The sequence below is a fragment of the Panicum virgatum genome, chromosome 3N (assembly GCF_016808335.1).
Source record: "Panicum virgatum strain AP13 chromosome 3N, P.virgatum_v5, whole genome shotgun sequence".
Taxonomy (NCBI): Eukaryota; Viridiplantae; Streptophyta; class Magnoliopsida; order Poales; family Poaceae; genus Panicum; species Panicum virgatum.
The window spans coordinates 59,217,951-59,240,166 of NC_053147.1; the positions used below are offsets into that span (position 1 = coordinate 59,217,951).

The window sequence follows — 22,216 nt, forward strand, 5'->3', positions numbered from 1 at the left end:
TGTCAGTCCGAAATTTCAACATGTGTAGTGTTTGTTACCTGTACCAAATTCAAACACTGCATCTGAAAAGAGGAAGAATTTTGTTGCATTCTTGAACATCATTACTGTGCTCAAAACAGGTAACCCTAAATATATAAATTAGCTTGGTTATTTGATTAAATGTAAATTCATTCGGAGAACCAAATAAAAAAAAAGAGGCAAGTCAGCAATTTAGCTCCATCCTCCACGAATCACTTAAAATGAAATGATACTTTGTCCACACATTATCCACTGTACATTTGCCATCACAACATCTTGACCCAACATGAGGGCGAATTACACATGGAGACCACATAATTAATCGTATTACTATTCATCATCTTCATCTTCATCTTCATCGTCATCATCTGGTATGGCTGTATCATCACCGATACCTTGCAGCAGGGCATCCACATCTTCGCCAAGCTCTGCCAGCCTTGCACTTAGCTTCTCGACCTTACTTTGTTCCTGCCCAAGGCAGACAAGAAGATCATTCAGTTCTGCCTCGCTGTCCTTCTCAGCCTCTTCCTTGGCTTGTGCTTTTATCGCTTCCACGTCAGGATAGGGCACGCCGCCTCCCTGCCGCAAGGTTTTCACCTCGGCATCCAAGCGGTAGTTAGCCTGCTCAAGGCTGTTGTACGCGTCTGACAAGCTCTTGAGGTCAGACTCCATTTTTACTGCAAGGTTTCGTTGGTGGTTTGCTTCAGCTTCAATCTGGGACTTCTCAGTTTTGAGCGACTCTATCTGCCGTTTTGCTCCCTCAAGTTCTTGTCTGAGGGCTTCCATCTGGACCCTTTCTCGACCACTGCTAGGTTTCTGGGATGTATCTGCAGTGTTGCTACCACCAGTTTTCACAAACTCTTCTGCTAACATTGCGTTACGAGCCAGTAAGTCCTGAAAAATACAATTAGCAATGTCATTGCTACCATTTTATTCTATGTCATACATATACTGCCAGGCAGAGCAGTACAGTGTCTAAAAAACACTAGCAATAAGCCAACAACACACCTCAGTCCCAATCAGTTTCAGAAACCCATCAACCTATATGCAACTATTTATGGCCATTTAAACAAGATATTATACAAGGATAGCCATTCACAACTTATATTGAAGACAACTATGTTACGTAAAGAATATCTAAAAAAAAATAACTTTTCAAATGTTGAGTCAACTGAGTTTGCTACAACCAACTCTACCTAATTAAAAATATAAGATTAAATTATTTTTTACAACTTAGAGAGTACTCCCACTGTCTCAAAATAATGCACTTCTAGCTTTGTCCAAGTGAAACCATCTTAAGTTTGACCAAATTCATATTAAAAAAGTAGCAACATTAATGATTGATAGAAGATGTGAATCACGCAAGATTGATTGCATTCATCTGAGGAACTCAGGTTACAATATATAGGCCTAACCAAGGAGATCTCAACCACCTGATTTATAGCAACAGAATCAGGGGGAGACGCCTGGTCAGGCCAGGTGCGTGGCAACCCACCAGGCGCATGCCATGGTGTGCGCAGGAATAAAAGGGAGGACTAGATCCTATCCAATAAATCTAACACCACCACCCCCCCCCCCCCGGCAGTTGGAACGTCGACACTGCAGATGGTCAACACCGAAGTCGGAAGCCCTTTGGTGAAGATATCAGCAAACTGGGACGTCGTCGGAACATGAAGAACACGGACGTCGCCAACAGCAACCCGTTCCCGGACGAAGTGGAGGTCAATCTCGACATGCTTCGTGCGCTGATGCTGAACAGGGTTGGTAGACAGATACACGGCACTCACATTGTCACAATAGACAAGAGTCGAGCGAGTCAGTGGTCGATGAAGTTCCTGGAGCAGTTGGCGGAGCCATGAAGCCTTTGCAACACCGTTAGCAACAACGCGATACTCGGCCTCAGCGCTGGAGCGAGAGACGGTGGACTGACGCTTGGAGGACCAGGAAATCAGATTACCGCCAAGAAAGACTGCAAAGCCAGAGGTTGACTTGCGTGTGTCAGGACAGCCAGCCCAGTCTGCATCCGTGTAGACCACAAGCTCAGAAGTGGAGGAAGGTCGAAGGAGAAGACCATGGTCCAAAGTTCCTCGCAGGTACCGTAAGATGCGCTTCATAGCAAAGAGATGAGGCTCCCGTGGATCATGCATATGAAGACACACATGCTGCACTGCATAGGAGATATCCGGACGAGTGAAGGTGAGGTACTGCAAGGCACCGGTGAGGCTGCGATACTGAGTGGGATCACTAACTGAAGGACCCTCTACTACTGGCAACTTCGCCTGAGTATCAACCGGGGTGCTGCACGGCTTACAATCTGACATGCCGGCACGATCCAGGACATCCAGGATATACTGGTGCTGAGAGAGGAACAAACCAGCAGGACACCGGCGAACCGCAATACCAAGGAAGTGATGCAAGAGCCCAAGGTCTTTCATAGAAAACTCTTGCTGTAAGGCTGTGATGGTGCTCCGAAGAAGAGTGGCACTGGAAGCTGTCAGCACAATGTCATCAACATAAAGGAGCAGATAAACAGTGTCAGACCCACGGCGGTAAATGAACAATGAAGTGTCACACTTGGCCTCCACAAATCCAAGCTTGATCAAGTAAGCGGCGAAGCGGCTGTACCAAGCACGAGGAGCCTGCTTCAAACCATACAAGGACTTGTTGAGCTTGCAGACATGTGATGGAAATGCTGAGTCGACAAAACCTGTGGGCTGACTGCAGTAGACTGTCTCTGAGAGCGTGCCATGAAGGAAAGCGTTCTTGACATCGAGCTGGTGGATAGGCCAATCCTGAGCAACAGCTAATGATAGCACTGTGCGAACGGTGGCAGGCTTGACCACTGGGCTGAATGTTTCATCATAGTCGACACCCGGATGCTGTGTGAATCCTCGCAGAACCCAACGGGCCTTGTATCGATCTAGAGAACCATCAGCATTATATTTGATGCGGAAAATCCATTTACCAGTCACAATGTTTGCTCCAGGAGGGCGAGGAACCAGACTCCATGTGTTGTTCGTCATGAGGGCGCTGAACTCCTCTTCCATGGCACGGCGCCAATTGGGATCGGCGAGTGCAGCATGGTAGGACTTGGGGAGGGACGACACCGGAGACGGTGGCGCAAAGGCGTGAAGCGCGGCCGGCTGCCGGAAGCCCAGTTTCCCGCGGGTGGCCATGGCGTGTTGATTGGCCACCGGGGGAATCGGCACAGCGCCCTTGGGGAGGACGGGCGGAGCAGAGACGACTGGGGCAGCAGGGGGCGCCGGGGAAGCAGAGGTCACCGGCGGTCGGGGTCGGCGCACGTAGGTGTGAGCCCCACTAGGGGGTGACTGGCCACCGTGCGCGGTGCGGAGGACGACGTCGGAGGTGCCGGGACTGTGGCCACGCGTGGCGCGAGGGACAACGGCGGCGCCGGGACCGTGGTCGCGGTGGTCGGCGACGGCGCCGGGACTGTGGTCGCGGTGGTCGGCGACGGCGCCGGGACCGTGGCCGCGCGTGGCGCGGGGGACGGCGACGGCACCGGTACCGTGGCCGCGGGCGACGAAGGCGGCGCTAGAACCGTGGCCGCGCGTGGCGCAGTCGCGGCTGCGCATGGCGCGAAGGGCAGGAGCACCGGAGCTGTGGCCGCGCGTGGCGTGGGAGGAGACGTCATCCAGGGGGCCGCGCATGGCGCGGGTGGCGGCTCTGCTGGTGCGCTCGGCAGAGGCGCAACAACAGAGGAATCGCCAGCATGTGTACCTGCACGGTTAGCAAAGGGCCCAATAGGCAATACAGAGTCCTTATGCTCAGAGTCTAGGAACGTCAAATCACTAGGGGATGGGGGCGAACTGGAAAGGGAAAAGGAACCTTCATCAAAGACAACATGTTGAGAGATGAGGATCCTGTTCGTAGACAAATCCAGGCACCTATAACCTTTGTGATTCGAGGAGTAACCAAGAAAGACAAAGCGTGGAGCGCGGTGACAGTTTATGGGTGGCGGTGGCAGAAAGGTTTGGGTAGCAAGCACAACCAAATACGCGGAGATGCGTATAGGTGGGATGAGTTCCAAACAGGGAGAAGAAGGCAGTGCCGAAAGCCAAGGTTTTAGTGGGGAGACGGTTGAGGACGTAGGTGGTGGTATGGAGACCTTCAACCCAATAGGTGGCGGGAAGGGAGGCTTGGAATAACATGGAGCGGACAACATTGTTCAAGGAACGAATGATGCGTTCAGCCTTACCATTCTGCGAGGATGTAGACATCCGGAGATGGGCACCTTTGGTGAGGGAAAAGGAGCGTGCGGAGGAGTTATCGAACTCGCGTTCGTTGTCACACTACACATTCTTGATAGCACAACCAAACTGAGTCATCACAAACGAGAAAAAGTGAGACAGCGTGGAAAAAGTCTCAGACTTGAGACGAAGAGGAAACGTCCACAAGTAGTGAGAACAATCATCAAGAATGACTAAATAGTATTTATAACCGGAGACGCTCAACACTGGAGATGTCCACAGGTCACAATGAATCAAATCGAAATTCTTGAGAGCACGCGAATCGGAATTTGAAAAAGGCAAACGAGTGTGACGACCGAGTTGACAAGCATGACACAAGGGAGTAGCATTGTGCTTAGTACAAGAAATAGTAGTGGAACTAATGAGCTTGGAGAGGGCCTCGGGACCGGGATGGCCGAGGCGTCGATGCCAGACATCGGTGGGAGCAGTAGCAAAGGCACAAGGGGAGGTGGGTGACGCCGGGAACTGCAGGGTGTAGAGGGGCCCTGAGCTATTGCACCTGATGATCACGTTCCTGGAACGAAGATCCTTCACAGAGAGGCCAAAAGGGTCAAACTCAATGGAGCAGTGGTTGTCAGTCGTAAACCGGCGAACGGAAAGAAGATTCTTAATGATGTCAGGAGCAACAAGGACATTATTAAGGTAAAGTGGACCGGGTAAGACTGTATGACCACATGCTGTGACAGGAAGAGTAGACCCATTGCCAACAATAATGGAGGAAGGATATGGCGAACAGGGAGGACAGAACAGTGAGATGTTACCGGTGTCCGGAGTCATATGTGTAGAGGCGCCGGAGTCGACGACCCAGTTGGTCCCAGTGGGGGGATTCAGCGTCATCGTGCTAAAATTGTTAGCAAGTGACTGCTGATCCCAAGACCCAGACCAGGGAGTCCAGAAGGGAGGAACTGGCGTCGTGGGCTGCTGCTGTTGAGCCGGCGGGTGCAGGGGCAGTTGCAGTCGCTGGGCCGGCGAGGGGAGCCCAGGCGGCAGCTGGGCCTGGAGCAGGAACGGGGTGCCGGGCGCTCCAGCGAGCATGGCCTGCTGCTGGGCAGGCGCGGGAGGGCGCTGCTGCTGGTGGCCGCCCTGGCCGGGCCACATGGTGATTTGGCCCGTCCAGGGGTTGTAGATGGACGGCCAGGGCGCCACCTGCTGCTACTGGCCCTTGCGCCGCCGCCGGCGATTCGATCCGCTGCCGGAGTTGGAGCCGGAAGGGGCGGACGAAGTCGCAGGGTGGGGCGCACCGCCAGGGGACGCCGTGGTCGAGGAGGAGCCCCCCGAGGAGGCCGAGCCGGTGGAGGGCTTGGGCGCGGAGGCGAGCAGGGCGGTCGGCGCCGGCGGTGTGGAGTCGATGGAGAGCTCCTCCAGCAGGAGGTCGTTGCGGACCTCGTTGAAGCTGGGAAACGGGTGGGAGCGCCAGAAGTGAACCCGCATGTGAGCGTACCGCTCGTTCAAGCCCAGAGGACGTTGAGAACGAAGGTGCGGTCGGGGACGACCTCGCCAAGGTCGCCGAGCTGTTCCGCCATGGATTTCATCTTGGAGCAGTAGTCGACGATGGAGAGGGTGCCCTAGGCGAAGATGCGGAAGCGGCCGTTGAGATGAAGCGCCCGAAACTCCCGGTTGCCGAGGAATTGGGCCTCGATACCAAGCCAAGCATGGCGAGCTGTGTCGCCGCGGGTGCGGACGGACTCCATGAGCTCGGTGGTGACGGCGCCGAAGATCCAGGAGAGAATCACGGCGTCCATACGGCGCCATGCCGAGATGTCGGCGAGGGCGACATCGGAGAGGACGTGCGACTTCAAGGCGTAGCGCTCGAGGACGAGAAGAAGAAGGTCGTGCCACCGATCGCAGTGGGGCGACAGCGGGTCCAGGACGATGGGGACGAGCGTCCGGATGTCCTGTACGCCGGCGGCCTGAGCATGGAGGTTAGCGATGACGGCAGCCTCGATGTCGTCGAGGGTGTCGTCGTGCTTGGAGTCGTCGTCCTTCTGGGATTGGCCTTGGCGCGGGCGAGGGCGGCCTCACGAGCCAGGTCCGCCGCGGTCTTGCACTCTCGCTCAAGGGCGTCGAGCGCGGCGCGAACGTGGGCCTGGGCATCGGAGGCGGCTTTGGCGGCTGCTTTGGCGGCATCAAGGAGCGCCTGGCGGGCCTTCTCCTCCTCGGCCTGGCGCTTCACGGCGGCGTCGGCATCGGCGTCGGATGCAGAGGGGGATTCAGGCGCCATGGCGGCGGCTGAGATGCCGGCGGCGGCGGCCAGAGATGCGGAAGCGAGAGGTCATGGATCGTGACGGTCTCTTGATACCATGATAGAAGATGTGAATCACGCAAGATTGATTGCATTCATCTGAGGAACTCAGGTTACAATATATAGGCCTAACCAAGGAGATCTCAACCACCTGATTTATAGCAACAGAATCAGGGGGAGACGCCTGGTCAGGACAAGTGCGTGGCAACCCACCAGGCGCATGCCATGGTGTGCGCAGGAATAAAAGGGAGGACTAGATCCTATCCAATAAATCTAACAATGATACCAAATAAGTATCATTAGATTCATCATGAAATATATTTTTTCCATCATGAAATATATTTTCATAGTATCTTTTTCTTCTTGTTCCCAATTCACTAATAAGCAAGTTCGAACGAATTGACTATTCGTGTGATAAATTCTTTGAGTTAACTTGCTATTTTCATGAGAAATAAAATTGACAAGTCGAAGTTGGAGATTATCCTCTTCTTGCAGGAGATCCTGCGGGAAAAGTGTTGCTAAATTTCTCCCTTCGTCCATTTGATATGCGACTGCAGGTATACCCTATTTGGTGTATTAAATATTGATCCACTTTTCTATAAACCTGGTCAAACTTAAGATAGTTTGACTAAAGACAAAACTAGAGGTGCACTTATTTTGGGACCTGGAGTAGTCAGTACTCACAAGTGAATAACCTCATTCCTCATGTAAGAACCGCAATCATGCCAAAAGACCCTTCCTAACTGACTTAATCTTCACTTTGGATTATTGAAATACAAATTATGTTCAGGAGTCCCAAGAAATTACTGTCATTTCATTTTTATGGCAATGCATAATAGGAGATTATTTCTTATCTTCAAACTTTTAAAGTACTAAGTAATATAGCAAATGGGAAAGTTTTTGCTTAAGAGCGCATGGCAAGTGGAAAGTGGAAACATACCTGCATCTCATTGCACTGTTTCTCCACAAATGACTTTAATCGCTTGATATATTCTCCATCAACCTCCCCATTCTTCTGCTCCAACTCAGCAGGTAGAACTGCAGTTGCAGTTTTTGTCCGACTAAATATGTCCATTATGTTTTCTCTAATATCAGACTCAAGCTTATTGAGGAAATTAACAAACTGTGAATCAAATATTTCTGAGAGGACAGGGTGTTGATCGTCTTTATTTGTTTCATCCTCCTCAATCTCTTGGAAATCAGACATGCTATTTGCACTTGAGCGGGAAAGCTCCTTGCGGTGCCGCTGCTTTGACGATGGATGTGCCAAGCTTTTCCGCAATTCATCAAACCTCAAAAAATATGTTGTTAGGCCAATCTTTTGACTTATAGCATCTGCAACAGCAAAGGCGTCACGGCCCTTCTCACGGCTAGCATTGTACAGGACGCAAGCACCTAGAACCACAGCAGCCAGACCATGAACACAAGCAGTGTAACGTTTACTTGAAGCAAGCTCTATTATGTAGTTCAGATGCACTGCTGATTCCAAAAGGCAGTTGACAGCATTTGAACAGTCAACAAGCCATACGATGAGTAGCCGAAGAATAACAGGTTGAATGTACGATTCTTCTAGGTGGCTGCTTTGGTTGTTTTCTCCGTCTGCTGAAGCTGCAATGGACAAACATGTAACAATACGGTGCAGTAGCGGCTCCGTGCGTCCCAAGGATGGTGTAGGTGTCTCAAGCTGGATTTGCAATACCTGAAGGAATTTTAGTTGTTAGAAAACCTGGGATGTAAAAGAAATATGAGAAGCTATCAAATCATGCAAGTGGTCATACAATTGGAAAAAAGAGGCACTTAAGCCCTCCAATAATTTATAGTAAGAAAAATAACATGAGTAATTAGTAGCTACTTTAATATAAAGAAGAATCATACCATAATAACCAGCAAATTTAGTAACTCTCAACAAAAGCAAGGAAGAATGTATTAAGGAAAAAAGACCATGTGTCACATGGTAGATACTTTTTTATTTTATTTTTTGAAATTATAAACAGTAGTACAGTAGTGGAGTCACTCAGCAGTAAACTTTTAGCAGTTGGATAGTTGCTTCTCTACATACAGGTAGAATGACACTAAAAGTAAAAAGGGCAAAGGCTACATACACGATCCTTGCTTTGCAAGTTGTCGTTGATAATGTGAGAAAGAACGCTAGATGCTCTGCAACATGCCTGCATATTTTAGGTTGAAACATCAGAGAAACTTGCTTGCAACAATGCTAAACAGGTACCATTAGTAGAAATTTCCTGTAAAGTGGAGTTTTAGGTTTACAAAGCTTCACCTCCATATCTTCATTAACATCACTTGAAACCAGAGCTTGCAGAAGTATACTGTCATCAAATAGAAATGTAAGACAATGGTGCAGATGATGAATGATGAAATCGATACTACAATGAGCCATTTAAGTTTGCAGAAGCAACAAAAGCACTGCAAGAATGGAATGGTAAAACTATCTAATAGTGGAGGTATATGTTATTTTACCCTTGGCTAGGTGCTAATCTATAAATGTAAGAGAAGGCAGCTAAGGCTAATGTTCGCAGTAATGTAAACTGCTACTTATGTACAACCAACAGACCAACCTTCCAAAAGGCATGTCACTAGCAGCCCGATGTGTATCTCCTTGGTTCGGATGTGGAGCAATAGTTGATGCTAATAATGCCTGACCATTGGGATTTTTCTGTTTCACAAATGGCAAACCACAGATTGTTATACACTTTGTCAGGCGTGGTTTAACACAAATACTAGCCAAACAATTTCATGTCAAGAATTTAGATGAACATTATTATAACACTGAACAAGTAATCCTTGATTACTAAAAAGACAGAAGTATACTTTGTGAGTTCCATTCAAGTTTGTCTACAATGTTACGTAGTTTTATGCTGGGCCTTTCATTCCCACTTTTCATCTTTTATTTCTGATTTACATATGTGCTAGCAACAAATATTGTGATCCAGATGATAATAACGTAAATTGAACATTTTACTTCTATGGTTCCCTGCCTTCTTAGTAATCCCTCAGTTACAAATTATAGTTCGTTTTGACTTTTCTAGATACATATGTTTTGCTATGCACCTAGATATACACTATGTCCAGATACATACTACAAACTATGTATCTAGAAAAGCCAAAACAACCTACAATTTGGAATGGAGGGAGTATTTGCTAGTTTAGACATAGTTAAAGAAGACAGACAAATATCAGAAGAACAACCACCTCACAGAAACACTTGAATACAAAATCAGCAGCAACAAATTCCTGTGCTATAGAGGTCCGCAAGATTATAGACAAGATGGCATTCAGTGCAGGCTGAACATGAGGTTCCTCTCCAACTTGCTTTTTCGCAAGAGAATCAAGATTCTGCGGATTTCTCAACACCAAATTGCCAATACATCGCAGTGCCTAAAAATATATATGGTCAGTGCCAAACAAGGAAGCAGAATTTACAAGTTGGAAAGACAAATACAGGAACTAATCAACCAAATAGAAAGTAGTAATGCACAGAACTAAGGGAATTACCATACAGCGAAGAGCAACGGGGGCCCACTGACTCTCAACACCCAATAACAGAAGATGGTCCAGAATATTTTTCTATCATTATAAGGGGCATTCATATAAAACTTAGTTACAAGTCATTCAGATGTCACATAAACAATATGAAGGGAGAAAAGGATACCTGAGCCAATGCAGCTTGATTGGCGTTCTTGTTAGCATCTTTACCTGATTCGCTGGATGGGCCCCCCGTCAAAAGCAATTCAACAGTATTTAAAGCACCGAGAAGATTTACTGTCTAAATAAACACAGATTATGGCTTGAGTAAAGATGCAGCTAATGCAAACTAAGACATAACTTTTGACATATAATCCCAAGAATCTATCATAAAAAACAGATAGGCGAACAATAATATAATACCTTTTGTTGAGTAAAATTAAATGCACTGCCTCTCCTGATCTTTAGTATTGATATCAATGGGTCAAAGCCCATTGTCTCTTTTAAAAGCATCTAATTGTTGGCACGAAGTAAAGAATGGTGTCAAGAAAAGATCTCTGAGTCTCAAGAACTAAAACTTCAGAATGGTTTTCGGGGAGGAGGATGAACCTGATTGGACGAACTGTGTCGAATTAAATTATTCAGCAATTCAAGGCAATCCTGCTCGATGAAGGAACATATTAGCATTAACTAAACTTTATATACCTATAGAAAATTAGAAATGGCTTAACTGAACAAACACAGTTTGCAGCCAATTTCAGACAAAAAAACACCAATAAACAATTTTCCAAAGGCCAATTATGTTGTTCCAAGATAACCACCTGAACAACTACACCTCCATCAGAATAGCCCTCCTCTCTTATAATGCTAAATATCTTCTCAAACACACCCTCAAATACAACAATTTTTTGAATTTCCTGGAAGAAAGAGAATTAATGATTAATTTAATTATAGAAGTCTAGAGGAAAATAATTAGTAACATAACAGATCAACATTGAATATTAAAAAGGTTTAACCTCTGCATCACGGGTCAGATAAGTAAGAAGCAACAGTGCTTCATTCCTTATGACCTGCAAGACATAACCAAAAATAAGCAACCATATGAGAAACAAGACATACCAAAAGGACTGGTGGTGATTAACTGATTATTTTTACAACAAACTTTGGATAAAAAAAGGACCTCATCAGACAATACGCTGTTATCATTTACAAGAGAACTGCATCTTTCAAAATAGTAACTCATACTGGAGTCTATGACAATTAGGCGCCACCACCACCAACAATAACAACATAGCCTTTTGTCTCAAGCGAGTTGAGGTAGGCTAGAGATGAAACCCAAAATACACAAAGGTCAAGGTTCAGGCACGTTGATAGCTAGTCTCCAAGCGCTCTTATCCAAAGCTAACTCCTCTGAGATATCCCAATCTTTAAGGTCTCTCTTAATCGACTCGTCCCAAGTTAGTTTAGGTCTATCTCTACCCCTCTTTACCTTATCAACACGCTTTAGCACCCCACTACGCACTGGCGCCTCCGGAGGCCTCCGTTAGACATGTCCAAACCATCTCAACCGATGTTGGGTAAGTTTCTCCTCAATTGGTGCCACCCCTACCCTTTCCCGAATATCTTCGTTCCGGACTCTATCCCTCCTTGTGTGCCCGCAAAACCACCAAAACATCCGCATCTCTGCTACACCCAGTTGCTGGACATGTCGCCTTTTTGTAGGCCAACATTCAGCACCGTATAACATCGCCGGGCGAATCGCTGTCCTATAAAACATACCTTTTAGCTTTTGTGGCACTCTCCTGTCACAGAGGACACCAGAAGCTTGACGCAATTTCAACCAGCCAGCTGAGATTCTATGCCTAACATCTTCATGAATATCGCCATCCTTTTGTAGCATCGAACCTAAATACCGAAAAGTGTCCTTATGGGCCACCACTTGCCCAAAGAGGCTAACGTCACCACCCTCATGCCTAGATGCGCTGAAATCGCACATCATATACTCGGTCTTGGTCCTACTAAGTCTGAACCCTTCTGACTCTAATTGTAGACTCCAATGTGCGTCTACAATTAGGCGCCAATAAAGTAAAAATATTTTTCAGTGTTAGTAGAAAGTCTGAGTACACACGTACCAGACCTTTAGAAAATGATAGATAATGATCCAGACTTAATGATTGCATAGTATTGATTTAGTACCACTCTAGTCTGAGCAAACGAATGATTTTCATGCAAAAGAGCATGCAGTCTTCCTACAGAGGTTTATACAGTCCTCGTACAAGGATAAATAATCAATAAAGCATACAAGGAATGGCATGTGTTCTTCCTAAGAGAAAGTGAGAAAATAGGTAGGTGTTAAATAGATGAGACCTCACGATCCATAAGCATGTCCATCAGAACTGTTATACCACGAGGAATCAATAGAATTGCCTCCTGTAATCTGAAATACCGAAATAAAAGCAGTTACATGGGATTCTAATGTAGTTTTGGCATCTCAACAGGACACAAAAGACTTACTGGGCACCTTTTCAGCGAGTTTGTAAGTAAAGCTGTTAAAAGCTGGATTGTGTAGTATCTCACATAAAAGTCTTCCTCTGACTTCAGACCAAACAAGAGCAAAATTCAGGACTCAGGACACATGAAACAGGTGATGCCAGTTACATGTTTTGAAAGCATAAGATGCGCACTCACCAATAAGCTCAAAAGAAGGGAAATATTCTCCGTTTCTCGAGAAAGCAGATCTGAGTTCATCGATGCAGGTTGAACCTCAGTCTTGGGCCCTTGTGACGTCTCAATAGGAGTCAATGCACTCACAAAGGTCTCCAAGGCACCTCTCACAAGCTCCACGTCCTCCCGATCCTCTTTCAAAACATTGAGGAGGATAGGAAAACCTGTTTTGCGAATTAGCAAGAAATGTAAACATGCATCAATCTTGCCAGAGGGGCTAAGGAGCAGATATCAGCGCGATGAGAGAAAGGAGATACCCATTGCTCCGAATGACATCTGTGCGGAGCGGCTCTCCGCCACCAGCGACTGCAGCTCGGTCATGGCCGACCTCCGGTCATCAGGTATCGTGCCGTTGCTTATCCGGTCAAGATATCTCTCGACGTAGCTGCATCCGCAGGGCATAATAGTAGGGTAACTTATATGAATAATGCACGCCAATCAATTTGCTACTTTTTTTTCCCTGCGTAACTAACACTGGGCCAGTATTACAGCAGTAGTGAAGTAAAAAACTTAAAAACCAAACATGGAATTTGCATGTTAAGTTGTTAACCCACCTATCTTCCTTGGACTCGGGACCCTCATTGCCGAAAACGAATTTCCCCATCCCCTGCAAGGACACACGCCAGGATAAACCCGAGATTAGCAAGCATCGAACCGGCTCTACAAGCCACTAGGCAGCACCGGGAGACTGCACTTGACTGCCACTACGGTAGATCATCCCGTGCGAGAACTCAAAACCGGCGAACGCCCAGCAAGCAGCAAGGCAGTGGCTCGTCCCCCAGCCGCCCCAGCGGGAGCTAGCTAGGGGGGGCGCGGGGGTCGGTCAAGGGGCGTGGGGGAGGCGAGCGGGCGGGCGCACCTGCATGATGTTTCCGGCGCTCCCGGCGATGCCGCGGAAGTTGATCGACCGGTCCATGGATCCGCCACGGCGGCGCCCCCTGCGGGACGGCGGGGGCAGGCGGCGAGGGGAGGAGAGGAGGAGGGAACCGCTCCGGCAGCGGATCAACTGGCCAGGGGAAGGCCCTCGGCGGGAAGGGAGAGGTAGGGGAGGGGTCGGTGCCGGCGCCGCCGCGCGGCGGCGGAGGAGATCGGAGCGGGGGAAGTGGGGTCGGATGCGACGGAGGCGAGTCGGGGCAAGCTGGCTTGGCTCGGGGGAGACGGAGCCGGTCGTCGGGTTCACGGGGGATTAACGTCTTGCTTGCTTGATTTGCTATAAGCCAGATGACGTGGCGGCCCAGGCTGCGGTTTGGAGGAGTGTATTATGTAAAGACTAGTCTCTAAACTATACCCAAAGTCCGCATAACCACTTAAACTACCATTTAATTCATTTTATCTCTCAAACCATATTTTTTGGTTCAAATCACCTTATAATATAATTTTTATTTTTATTTCTCCATATTTAGATAGAGTTTTAAGTTGAAATTTTACAAGATGACACTACACATCATAACACATGTTAGAAAAAATCCATCATACTTTTTTATCATAATTTCGATAAGTTCTGATATTTAATAATATATTAATCATTGGAGTCCAAAATTATATGAAAAATAACTATTAAAGAATTATAATATTTGTTAATATGCATTGTGATGTCCACTGCTTCGTAAAATTTGAAATTCAACTTATGTATAGAGAAACAAATAGACTATATTTTTGAGTAAAATGAACTAAATGATATAATTTAGGGAGTAAATTGAATCAAGTTACAGTTTAGAAGATTATTCAGACTTTGACCATAGTTGAAAGAAGTACTTTAAAGTTTTTTTCCTAAAGACTAAGAGCATCTCCAGCATATTACTAAAACTCTATCTCCTAAAAACATATATAGATTGATCTCTTATTATTGGTATACCAAAACTTCATCACCAATACTACCCCTGACATTTGAACCCGATCTGATCAAGCCGATTTCTTTTTATTTTCCCCTCCACCGTGCCTTCTCTATCCGTCGGCGGCTCCCCTAGCTGTGCGGATAGTCCCACGGGCATAAAAAACAAGCGAAAGCAAAACGAAATCAAATTTCCAAGTTCATCGAGAATGCAAAGCTGCAGATTGATGCGGTTAATAAATCACCAGCATCACCAAGCAGCAAGCATGCAACGGCAAAGCGTCGCCATTGCGCGGGAATCATCCATTTCGCGAGCTGAAGCTACCATGGTGGCGATTCACGCCTCGGCGGAACCCGGCCGGTGGTGGTGGGTCACGGCGGAGCTGACGGGCTGGAGCTGGTAGGTCGGGGCGGACGCTAGACCCCCATCATGGAGCAGCAACCCCCAAGGCTCGCGGCCGGACCACCGTATCTCGAGGACTGACGGCCACCACATCTGCCACTTCTTGCTGCGCGGGACTCGTTCTCGAGCTCTGCAAGTGGTCATGGTGCACCGGCAGCGAAGGCCTCCATGCCGGAGCGATGGCCCGAGGCCAACCGGAAACGTCTACACACCAAACCCAACTGAGGATAGTAGTATAGAGGGTTGCAATCCCCGATATTAAGGGGAGAGGAGTTGAGGTTTTGGTAGTTGCTAAAAAAATTGGTATTGGGGAGGTGATAGCTGCTGGACCTGATTTTATCTCCAAAATCTCTCAAATGAAACATACCAACTGTGCAGCTCATTAGTGTGTTTGTTGATATGATCTGAATTTGTAGCACTTCATCTTAAAATCGAAACTGTCATTACCTATCACTTGAGAGATTTGGAGATAAAATCAGCTCCAGCAGATTACCTATCACCTCCCCAATACCAAACTCTAATGCCTAATGTACTCATAGAATGACACATGCTCACTCTAATGCTCTAACAGGTTGATTTTGTTCATGACCCAGACTCACAGATATGCCTACAGCTACTTCAAATGTAATGGTTACAACCTAAATACTCCAGATAGCATGATGAAATAGGATGCGACAGTTCTTTTTCTTGTTTGTACATTCAATTGCCTTGCAACTTGTAAAGAGATGTAAAATTGTCAATGAGGCAGAAACCTAAGTCCAGCAAAATCTACTTATCATTTGTACATGCATGTCACAAATTCATATAGTCCTAGTAAGATAAATGGGATGAAAAATCATCACAAATTAAATGCTGGAATTACTTTGATCATCTTGGCTAAAATAGTTGCTAACAAAGTAAAGCATTAAATGTAGTTAAAAATATAACTAATTACATAGTTTGGTTGTAAACCACGAAACGAGTGTCTATATTTGTAATGTGTTTTAAAAAGACGGTTCCCTAACACCTAAGAGCTTTTGTGTTTCAATTGCAACTTTTGGCCTTTTGGCTCAAAGGCTGTCTTTGTGGCTTTGGCTTCTACCTGCTAGCTATTTTTTCAACATTAGATTTTTCTTTAGTAAATTTTGAGCTTCTGGACACACACAAGAGCCAGACAAACTTGTAGAACTTGCTTTTTTAGGTTTTAGCTCATTTCTCAAAAGCCAGATTTCAGATTATTCAAAAGCCAGCTCAACAGCTGGGCTATATATAGCCATATAAAAAGATGTGGTCGCAGAAAACAAAAAGGCGGCGCAATACCTCCTCCAGTCCACCACGGCGACGATCGTCTTCAAGCCTGGGCACCGTCTCCTGTAGTCGCAGTCGACAAGCAACCGTCGCAGGAAGAAAGTACGGCGGGTAACGAAGAGAGGCGGCGCGGGAAACCAACGACTTCGCGTCGAGGGAAGCAGATGCGCACGTCGGGTTACACGCGTATATTTTGCACCCGCAACAAATATCATCTCGTCTCTTTCCATAGAAGCCTGTTGAGTCACCGTACCACACCATAACTCACAGTCAACCGATGGCAGCACCTACTCGCTATTACTCACGCCTCGACGGCAACGTACCACGCCATAATTCCCAGACAATCATGGCAGCGCCTACCTCCTTTGCCATAACTTCATCATCTCCTGGAAGCCACAGAGTACCCACACCATTGACCTTGAAATGACCCGTCATGGCAGCACTCAATCCATTTCCTGGAAGCCAACGCCCCCCCCCCCTCTGCCGTCCTCACCCGCTCGCTCTCGCTCGCGCACGCGCGACACGCCGGCCCCACGACGGGACCGCGCACTGCCACCGGCACCACGCCGTGCCGCCCACCCCCGCGTCCCCACCTCGCCCACGCCGCTGCAGCATCCTCGCCGGCTTTGCCGCCTCGACGCTCGCGCCTTCAGCGCTGCCACTGTTCGCGTTGACGACGAGCTGCCTTAGCCCACGCCGTCGCCCGTCCCTACGCGACGCCGCTGCTGCTCTCCTCGCCTATAAAAGGAGCGAGGCCGTGACGAGCCCCATCATCAGCCCAAGCACACCGAGCCGCTTCGCTCCGCTAGCTGAACCACTCCTCACGAGCCCAGCTCACTCACGAGACGAAGCTCCAACAGTTGACCCTCTTCCTCGAGGTGTCCCGCGCCAAGGTGAGATGGCAGGCAGCTCCCCGACCATTAACTCCACAACACTAATAAAGGCCCAAAACACCCACCAGGCCGTGAGCACTTAATCCAAATCATTCTATTTTTGGAATTAAATACCAACCAATACTGTAAACTCAATATCTCCTTCATATCAACTCCTTTTCACGTAACTCTTTTCATCTCCATTTGAGCTTATTTTATAGCTTGCTTGTGTTTGTTTGCCGGTTGTGCCGTTTTCGCCCGTAGATCATGGAGTGACCGAGGAGGAGCCTGCCAAGGAGTACGAAGGCCAGTACCGCGTGCCGGAGCCAGAAGACCCGTACCGCGAGCAGGAAGCCGCCGCCGCCGACGCGTACGTAAGCGAAGGCAAGTTTCATTGACCCCTACGTGAGCGGTTGCATCCATGTGAGGACGTCTAGTTGTAGCCCTGGTTTAGGATCGATTACATATACCGGTACTTAAGTGATTGAGTGTGCTCATGCATGCATATGAGTAGTTATGCATATCCAGAGTTGAGACTAGGATATGAAGGGTTTTGGCTGAGGCTAGGGCAGCTGGGTGTGCTGGAGCCGGCGCTACCGTGGTGGTAGACTGGCAGGTGAGTGCTACCGTGGTGGTAGGCTCGAGTTGACATGTTGAGGGATGGTTGCTGCCCTGGTGAACCATAAGGACCGAGTTGTTTTGACATCTCATCTAGCTTACTTTAGTACGACCACAGGTTCCGGTATGGGCCGGACTTAGCCTAATCCCACTGGTTAGCCTGACGGTCACAGGGATGGATTACGGGTATAGACCATTGGGGTCAGGGCCCGAAGGTTTGTGCGGCCGGGCTGGGGCGTGACCACGGCTGGGTGTCGGCTATGTCGGTTGTCCGTTCGGGCAGTCGAGCGTGTGGGTACAGTGTACGACCTCTGCAGAGTGTATAATCTATTAGAATGGTCCGTGTCCATGGTATGGATAGGCTACGGTGTGGTACTGACAACTAGTGAGCTACCTACCGTGGGTTGTGTCGGGAAGGGTTGCATACCATTAGTTGCATTATTAGTAGAATGTGCTTATTATGTGTCGTGCATGTCAGTCCCCTCCCGTAGGGTGAGGTGGAACTTACTGAGTACTTTTGTACTCAACCCTTGTTGATTTTTCTCCAGAGGATCCTGACTTTGTGCCAGAAGACTACGAGTAGATCGTGTCCGCACCCAAGCTGATCGAGTGGAGCCGTGATGGATGAAGAGCTAGTCCTCCATGCCGTCATGCTAGTCGTTATCCTATGGTTGTTCTGTGTAGCTCTGTGTTGTCACTTTATCCCTCGTGTACATGTTGAATAAAGCTCTATATGACTCTGGACTCTACTTGATGTAACATGTTGTGACACCTCCGGTGTTTAGCATTGTTTTAAACATACAATTAACTTCAAATGACACCGTTAACCCTAGTTTGGTGTTTAATTAAAAGTCCACATTCCGTTTAAATACACCAAAAAGTCAACTCTCGCACCTTTACTCAAATGAACTTTTGCCCAACACGAAAGTTGTAGAGTTTGACAAGATAAACGACTTTCGTGTTCAAAGTTTTTCAAGTTACGACATGAAATTTTGAGTTAGCCCCGAGAAACAGTGGTTTTCATTTAAACTTGAATTCAAATTTTAAACTTCCACATCGTTGCTCAAACGAAGTTTTGCCTGAAAGGAAAGTTGTAGGAAATTGAATTTTGAACAACTTTTATGTTCAAAATTTTTCGAGTTCCCATGGAAAATTTTGAATTTGGATCAAGTCAACACTTGGACTCACTCTTTCTCTCTCTACTCTCTTTCTCTCTCCCCCTTTCCTCTCTCTGCGTTGACGCCGCGCACGCTGGGTGCTCGAGAGCACTCGCTCGTGCTGCTGCACCGCTGTGGCGCGCTCGCTGCGCCTGCTGCTGCGCGCTACCGCCAGGCCTCGCCGCTGACCCCTGCCCCACTCGAGTACGCACGCTCCCGGATGCCGCTCGCTGCCGCGCCCTGCCCGTTGACGCGCGCGCCGCGCCAAGCGCTCGGCGACGCGCCGCCATCGTCGCCGTGGCGCCCAAACCGGCCTCGCCGCTGCCTGCCCTGCCCGCTGCCCCGCACTGCCGCTGCCGAGCCGCTGACCGCGGCCGGCCATCAATGCCGCGCGCCGTTGGCCCCCAAACCTCCTCCCTCTCATCCCTTGGTCGCTTTAAACGGCCAGAACACCCCCCCCCCCGTGCGCACCGAGCTCAAGCTCGCCCCTCCGCCCCATTCCCGCCTCCACCGAGCTCCAAACCACCACCACACCGCCCTACTGGAGCCGCGCGGCCCGGCCTCGTCCCTCCTCCATCGTCGTGGAGCCGCCGCCACGGCACCGAGCTGCCACCGGCCGCCTGCTCCCGTGGAGCTCCGCCTCCGCCCCTCCTCAACCCAATTCGAGCCCACAGCCCCCTTCCTCACCTCCCACCGAAGCCCCCAAGCCCGGACGCCCCATCCCTGCGCCGCCGGCGAGCCGCCGCCGCGGCACAGACCCACCGCCGCCGCCCCCTTTCGAGGCGCCGCCGCTACAGGCCATCCCGGCCCAACCCGAGACCGCCATTAGGTTCGCGCCGACGTCCTCTTGCTCTCCCCCTACGGGCCCCCACCCCCGGTGACCCTCCTCGCCGGGAAAAGCGCCGCCGTGCCCTCCTCTGTTCCAAGGCCGCCCAGGGACCACGGGTTAGAAGGAAACAAAGTTCCAGGGGCCTAAATGCAAGATTACTTTTCCTTTTTCTTTTTGTTTTGAAAAACAGCAAACTAGTAAATTCGTTTAAAAATCGTAGAAAAATCAGAAAAATGCAAACTCAATTGTTCTGGAATCTTTGCAAAGATATCTACAACTTTTTCTACATGCACTTTTTCATTTGCTCAATAGTTTCTATTTTATTTAAAATACAAAGAAAATGTACTTTATATTAGATCTCAATTTACAAGCATGAGATATTAGCCATTTTTTTGGTCGGTAGGTTACATGTTAGATGTATAAGCTTGTGTAAAAATTTCGTGGACAGTTTACATGCCTAGCTATCATTTTATTTAACTCTTGTTGTATGCCTAGGAGGGATAGTTTTATTTACCCAGGGTGTTATGATATGTTTCATGGGTTCAAACTTTTACAGTACTTGTATTTTAGTTCCAAGAGCATACAGAAAAAGTTTGAGAATTTTTAGTTAAGTCAATCTGGACCAAATGATTTTTGGTGAGGATAGCTACACTAAATCATTAAAAATAGTTTCTGTGCATGAAAAATTCTAATAATATTTCTAGGGGTTAACCTTGAGTAAGTAACCGTTCTAGTAAAATATGAGGCTCTGTGACTTGCTAGAACAGTCTGTAGAAATTAGTTTTGATCCATGCAGCAATACATTGTACTATTTTTCATGCCCTGTACAATGCTTGTTTGAATGTGAAAAATTTATGGTAGGCTTATCTTTAGGTATACAACCCTCAGTCAAAATTTCAGTACCAGTACTTGCAGATTTTGGCCTGTAAAATTCATTTTTTTTTCCAGCAGTAGCTGTTTGTTTTATTTTTCGTGGTTAATAGGCTGCATGAAATGGGCTGAAAATTTCACAGTAGGCAAGTTATTTAGATATGTATCTTACATAAAAATTTCAAACCCAGAATCTCTGTGTAACTTTATTTATAATAAGGACATGCTTAACCTAGTAATAAATAAGAAAAATCTTTCTTTTGCTGCATAAGGATAAAAGAGAAAACCCATCCGAGTTACCTTGTGAAGTCAGTATAATGATTATTACTCTATAAACGGTTGCCCAAATAATGTAACAGAATATTTTATAAATCATCTTGAGTTGCGTTGGATTACAACTCAAAAATGAAGAATGGAATACATCGTTATCACTAAAGTAACTCACGCGTATGCATTTCATATAGATTCGACTACTCTCTCTGACGGTACGTACGAGTTGGTGCCGGAGTCCGAGAGTGAGCAGCGTGAAGCTCAAGTGAATCTAACTGAAGCTACTGAAGACCTGAACCCGAGTTCAGAAGAGCCCAAGGCTAGCTCCGCTCAGGAAGGCAAGCCCCGGAGCATGTCCTACCTATTCTAAATTTATGCAACTATTTATATGCCTATTTATTTGTGCATTTAAGTTGCAGGAATTGTTTTGGAACCTTAGTTGCATGAACCTAGGTACCTATGCTTGAACACTAGTATGTGTAGGTGGCTAGTTGGCTATGCTAATGGTTCGGTAGAAGTCGAGTGATTTCCTGTCACTCGCGAGCTTATAGGAGTTGAATGACTACTGCACACTGCAATATAAGGTTTACGGCCGGGGTTGTTGTACTTGTGATACACCGTCTGTTTAGTCAAAATGAATAAGGCCGCGGTGTGTGGTAGCGGTGGTTAAGCGTTTGAACGTACTAACCACATGCCGAGAATATGGTAATCGGTAAGCTTAAGTACCTGATGGAACCGGCCGTGGAACATACTCCCCACTATCTGGTCTATGGTCACGCACGGGTGCAGGGCACCCTAGGACGGTGGGCCTGTTTCATGCCCGGGGAAAAAGGGGAAAAGTCGCGTGGGTGATTGCATTCCCCATGCGTGTGTTTGGGTCTGCCTGGCCAGGTTAACAAATTCGATTCGAATCGTCCGTCTCTCACGGATATTGAGATTGCTTAACCCTTTTGCCACATAGAGTAAGAAGTGGAACAATGATGATGAGAAATTTGGTTGATTGATGAAAAATAATTGATTTCCACCAAGTATGCCTTAGGATAGATGCTAATGTAGAATGGTTAATCATAATAGAACTTGAAAGCTAAAATCGGAAAATAAGGACTCACTGCTTTTCGGCAAAGACAAACCCCTCATGCCAAAAGCCTTGCATGTCTAGTTAGAGGGTTAGTTGTATCCTAGTCGGGTAAGCCTTGCGGAGTATTAGTATACTCAGCCTTGCTTGTGGCTAAATTTTTATTTCAGGTAATACTTTTGAGGACATGATTGCTAGCTTGACTTGGCCGTGTACCTTACCCCCTGGTTGGTCGGTGGAGTGGGATACGACTCCGGCCAACGATGGCA

The 22,216-nt window shown here is 47.6% G+C and overlaps 1 protein-coding gene across 1 annotated transcript; it reads right to left on the reverse strand.

Moving 5' to 3' along the window:
• Positions 1-185: 185 nt before the first annotated feature.
• LOC120666388 (golgin candidate 6-like) lies at positions 186-13,899 on the reverse strand. The gene is made up of 18 exons (XM_039946226.1): positions 13,595-13,899; positions 13,290-13,342; positions 12,993-13,120; positions 12,700-12,899; positions 12,533-12,606; positions 12,379-12,448; positions 11,028-11,081; positions 10,833-10,928; positions 10,621-10,671; positions 10,435-10,524; positions 10,199-10,312; positions 10,042-10,113; positions 9,739-9,924; positions 9,105-9,202; positions 8,807-8,855; positions 8,631-8,696; positions 7,469-8,227; positions 186-912 (listed from the first exon to the last, which is right to left on the reverse strand). The coding sequence occupies exons 1-18, from the start codon at positions 13,649-13,651 to the stop codon at positions 349-351; spliced, it is 2,781 nt and encodes a 926-aa protein (XP_039802160.1). The 5' UTR covers positions 13,652-13,899; the 3' UTR covers positions 186-348.
• Between the last annotated feature and the right edge of the window lie 8,317 nt (positions 13,900-22,216).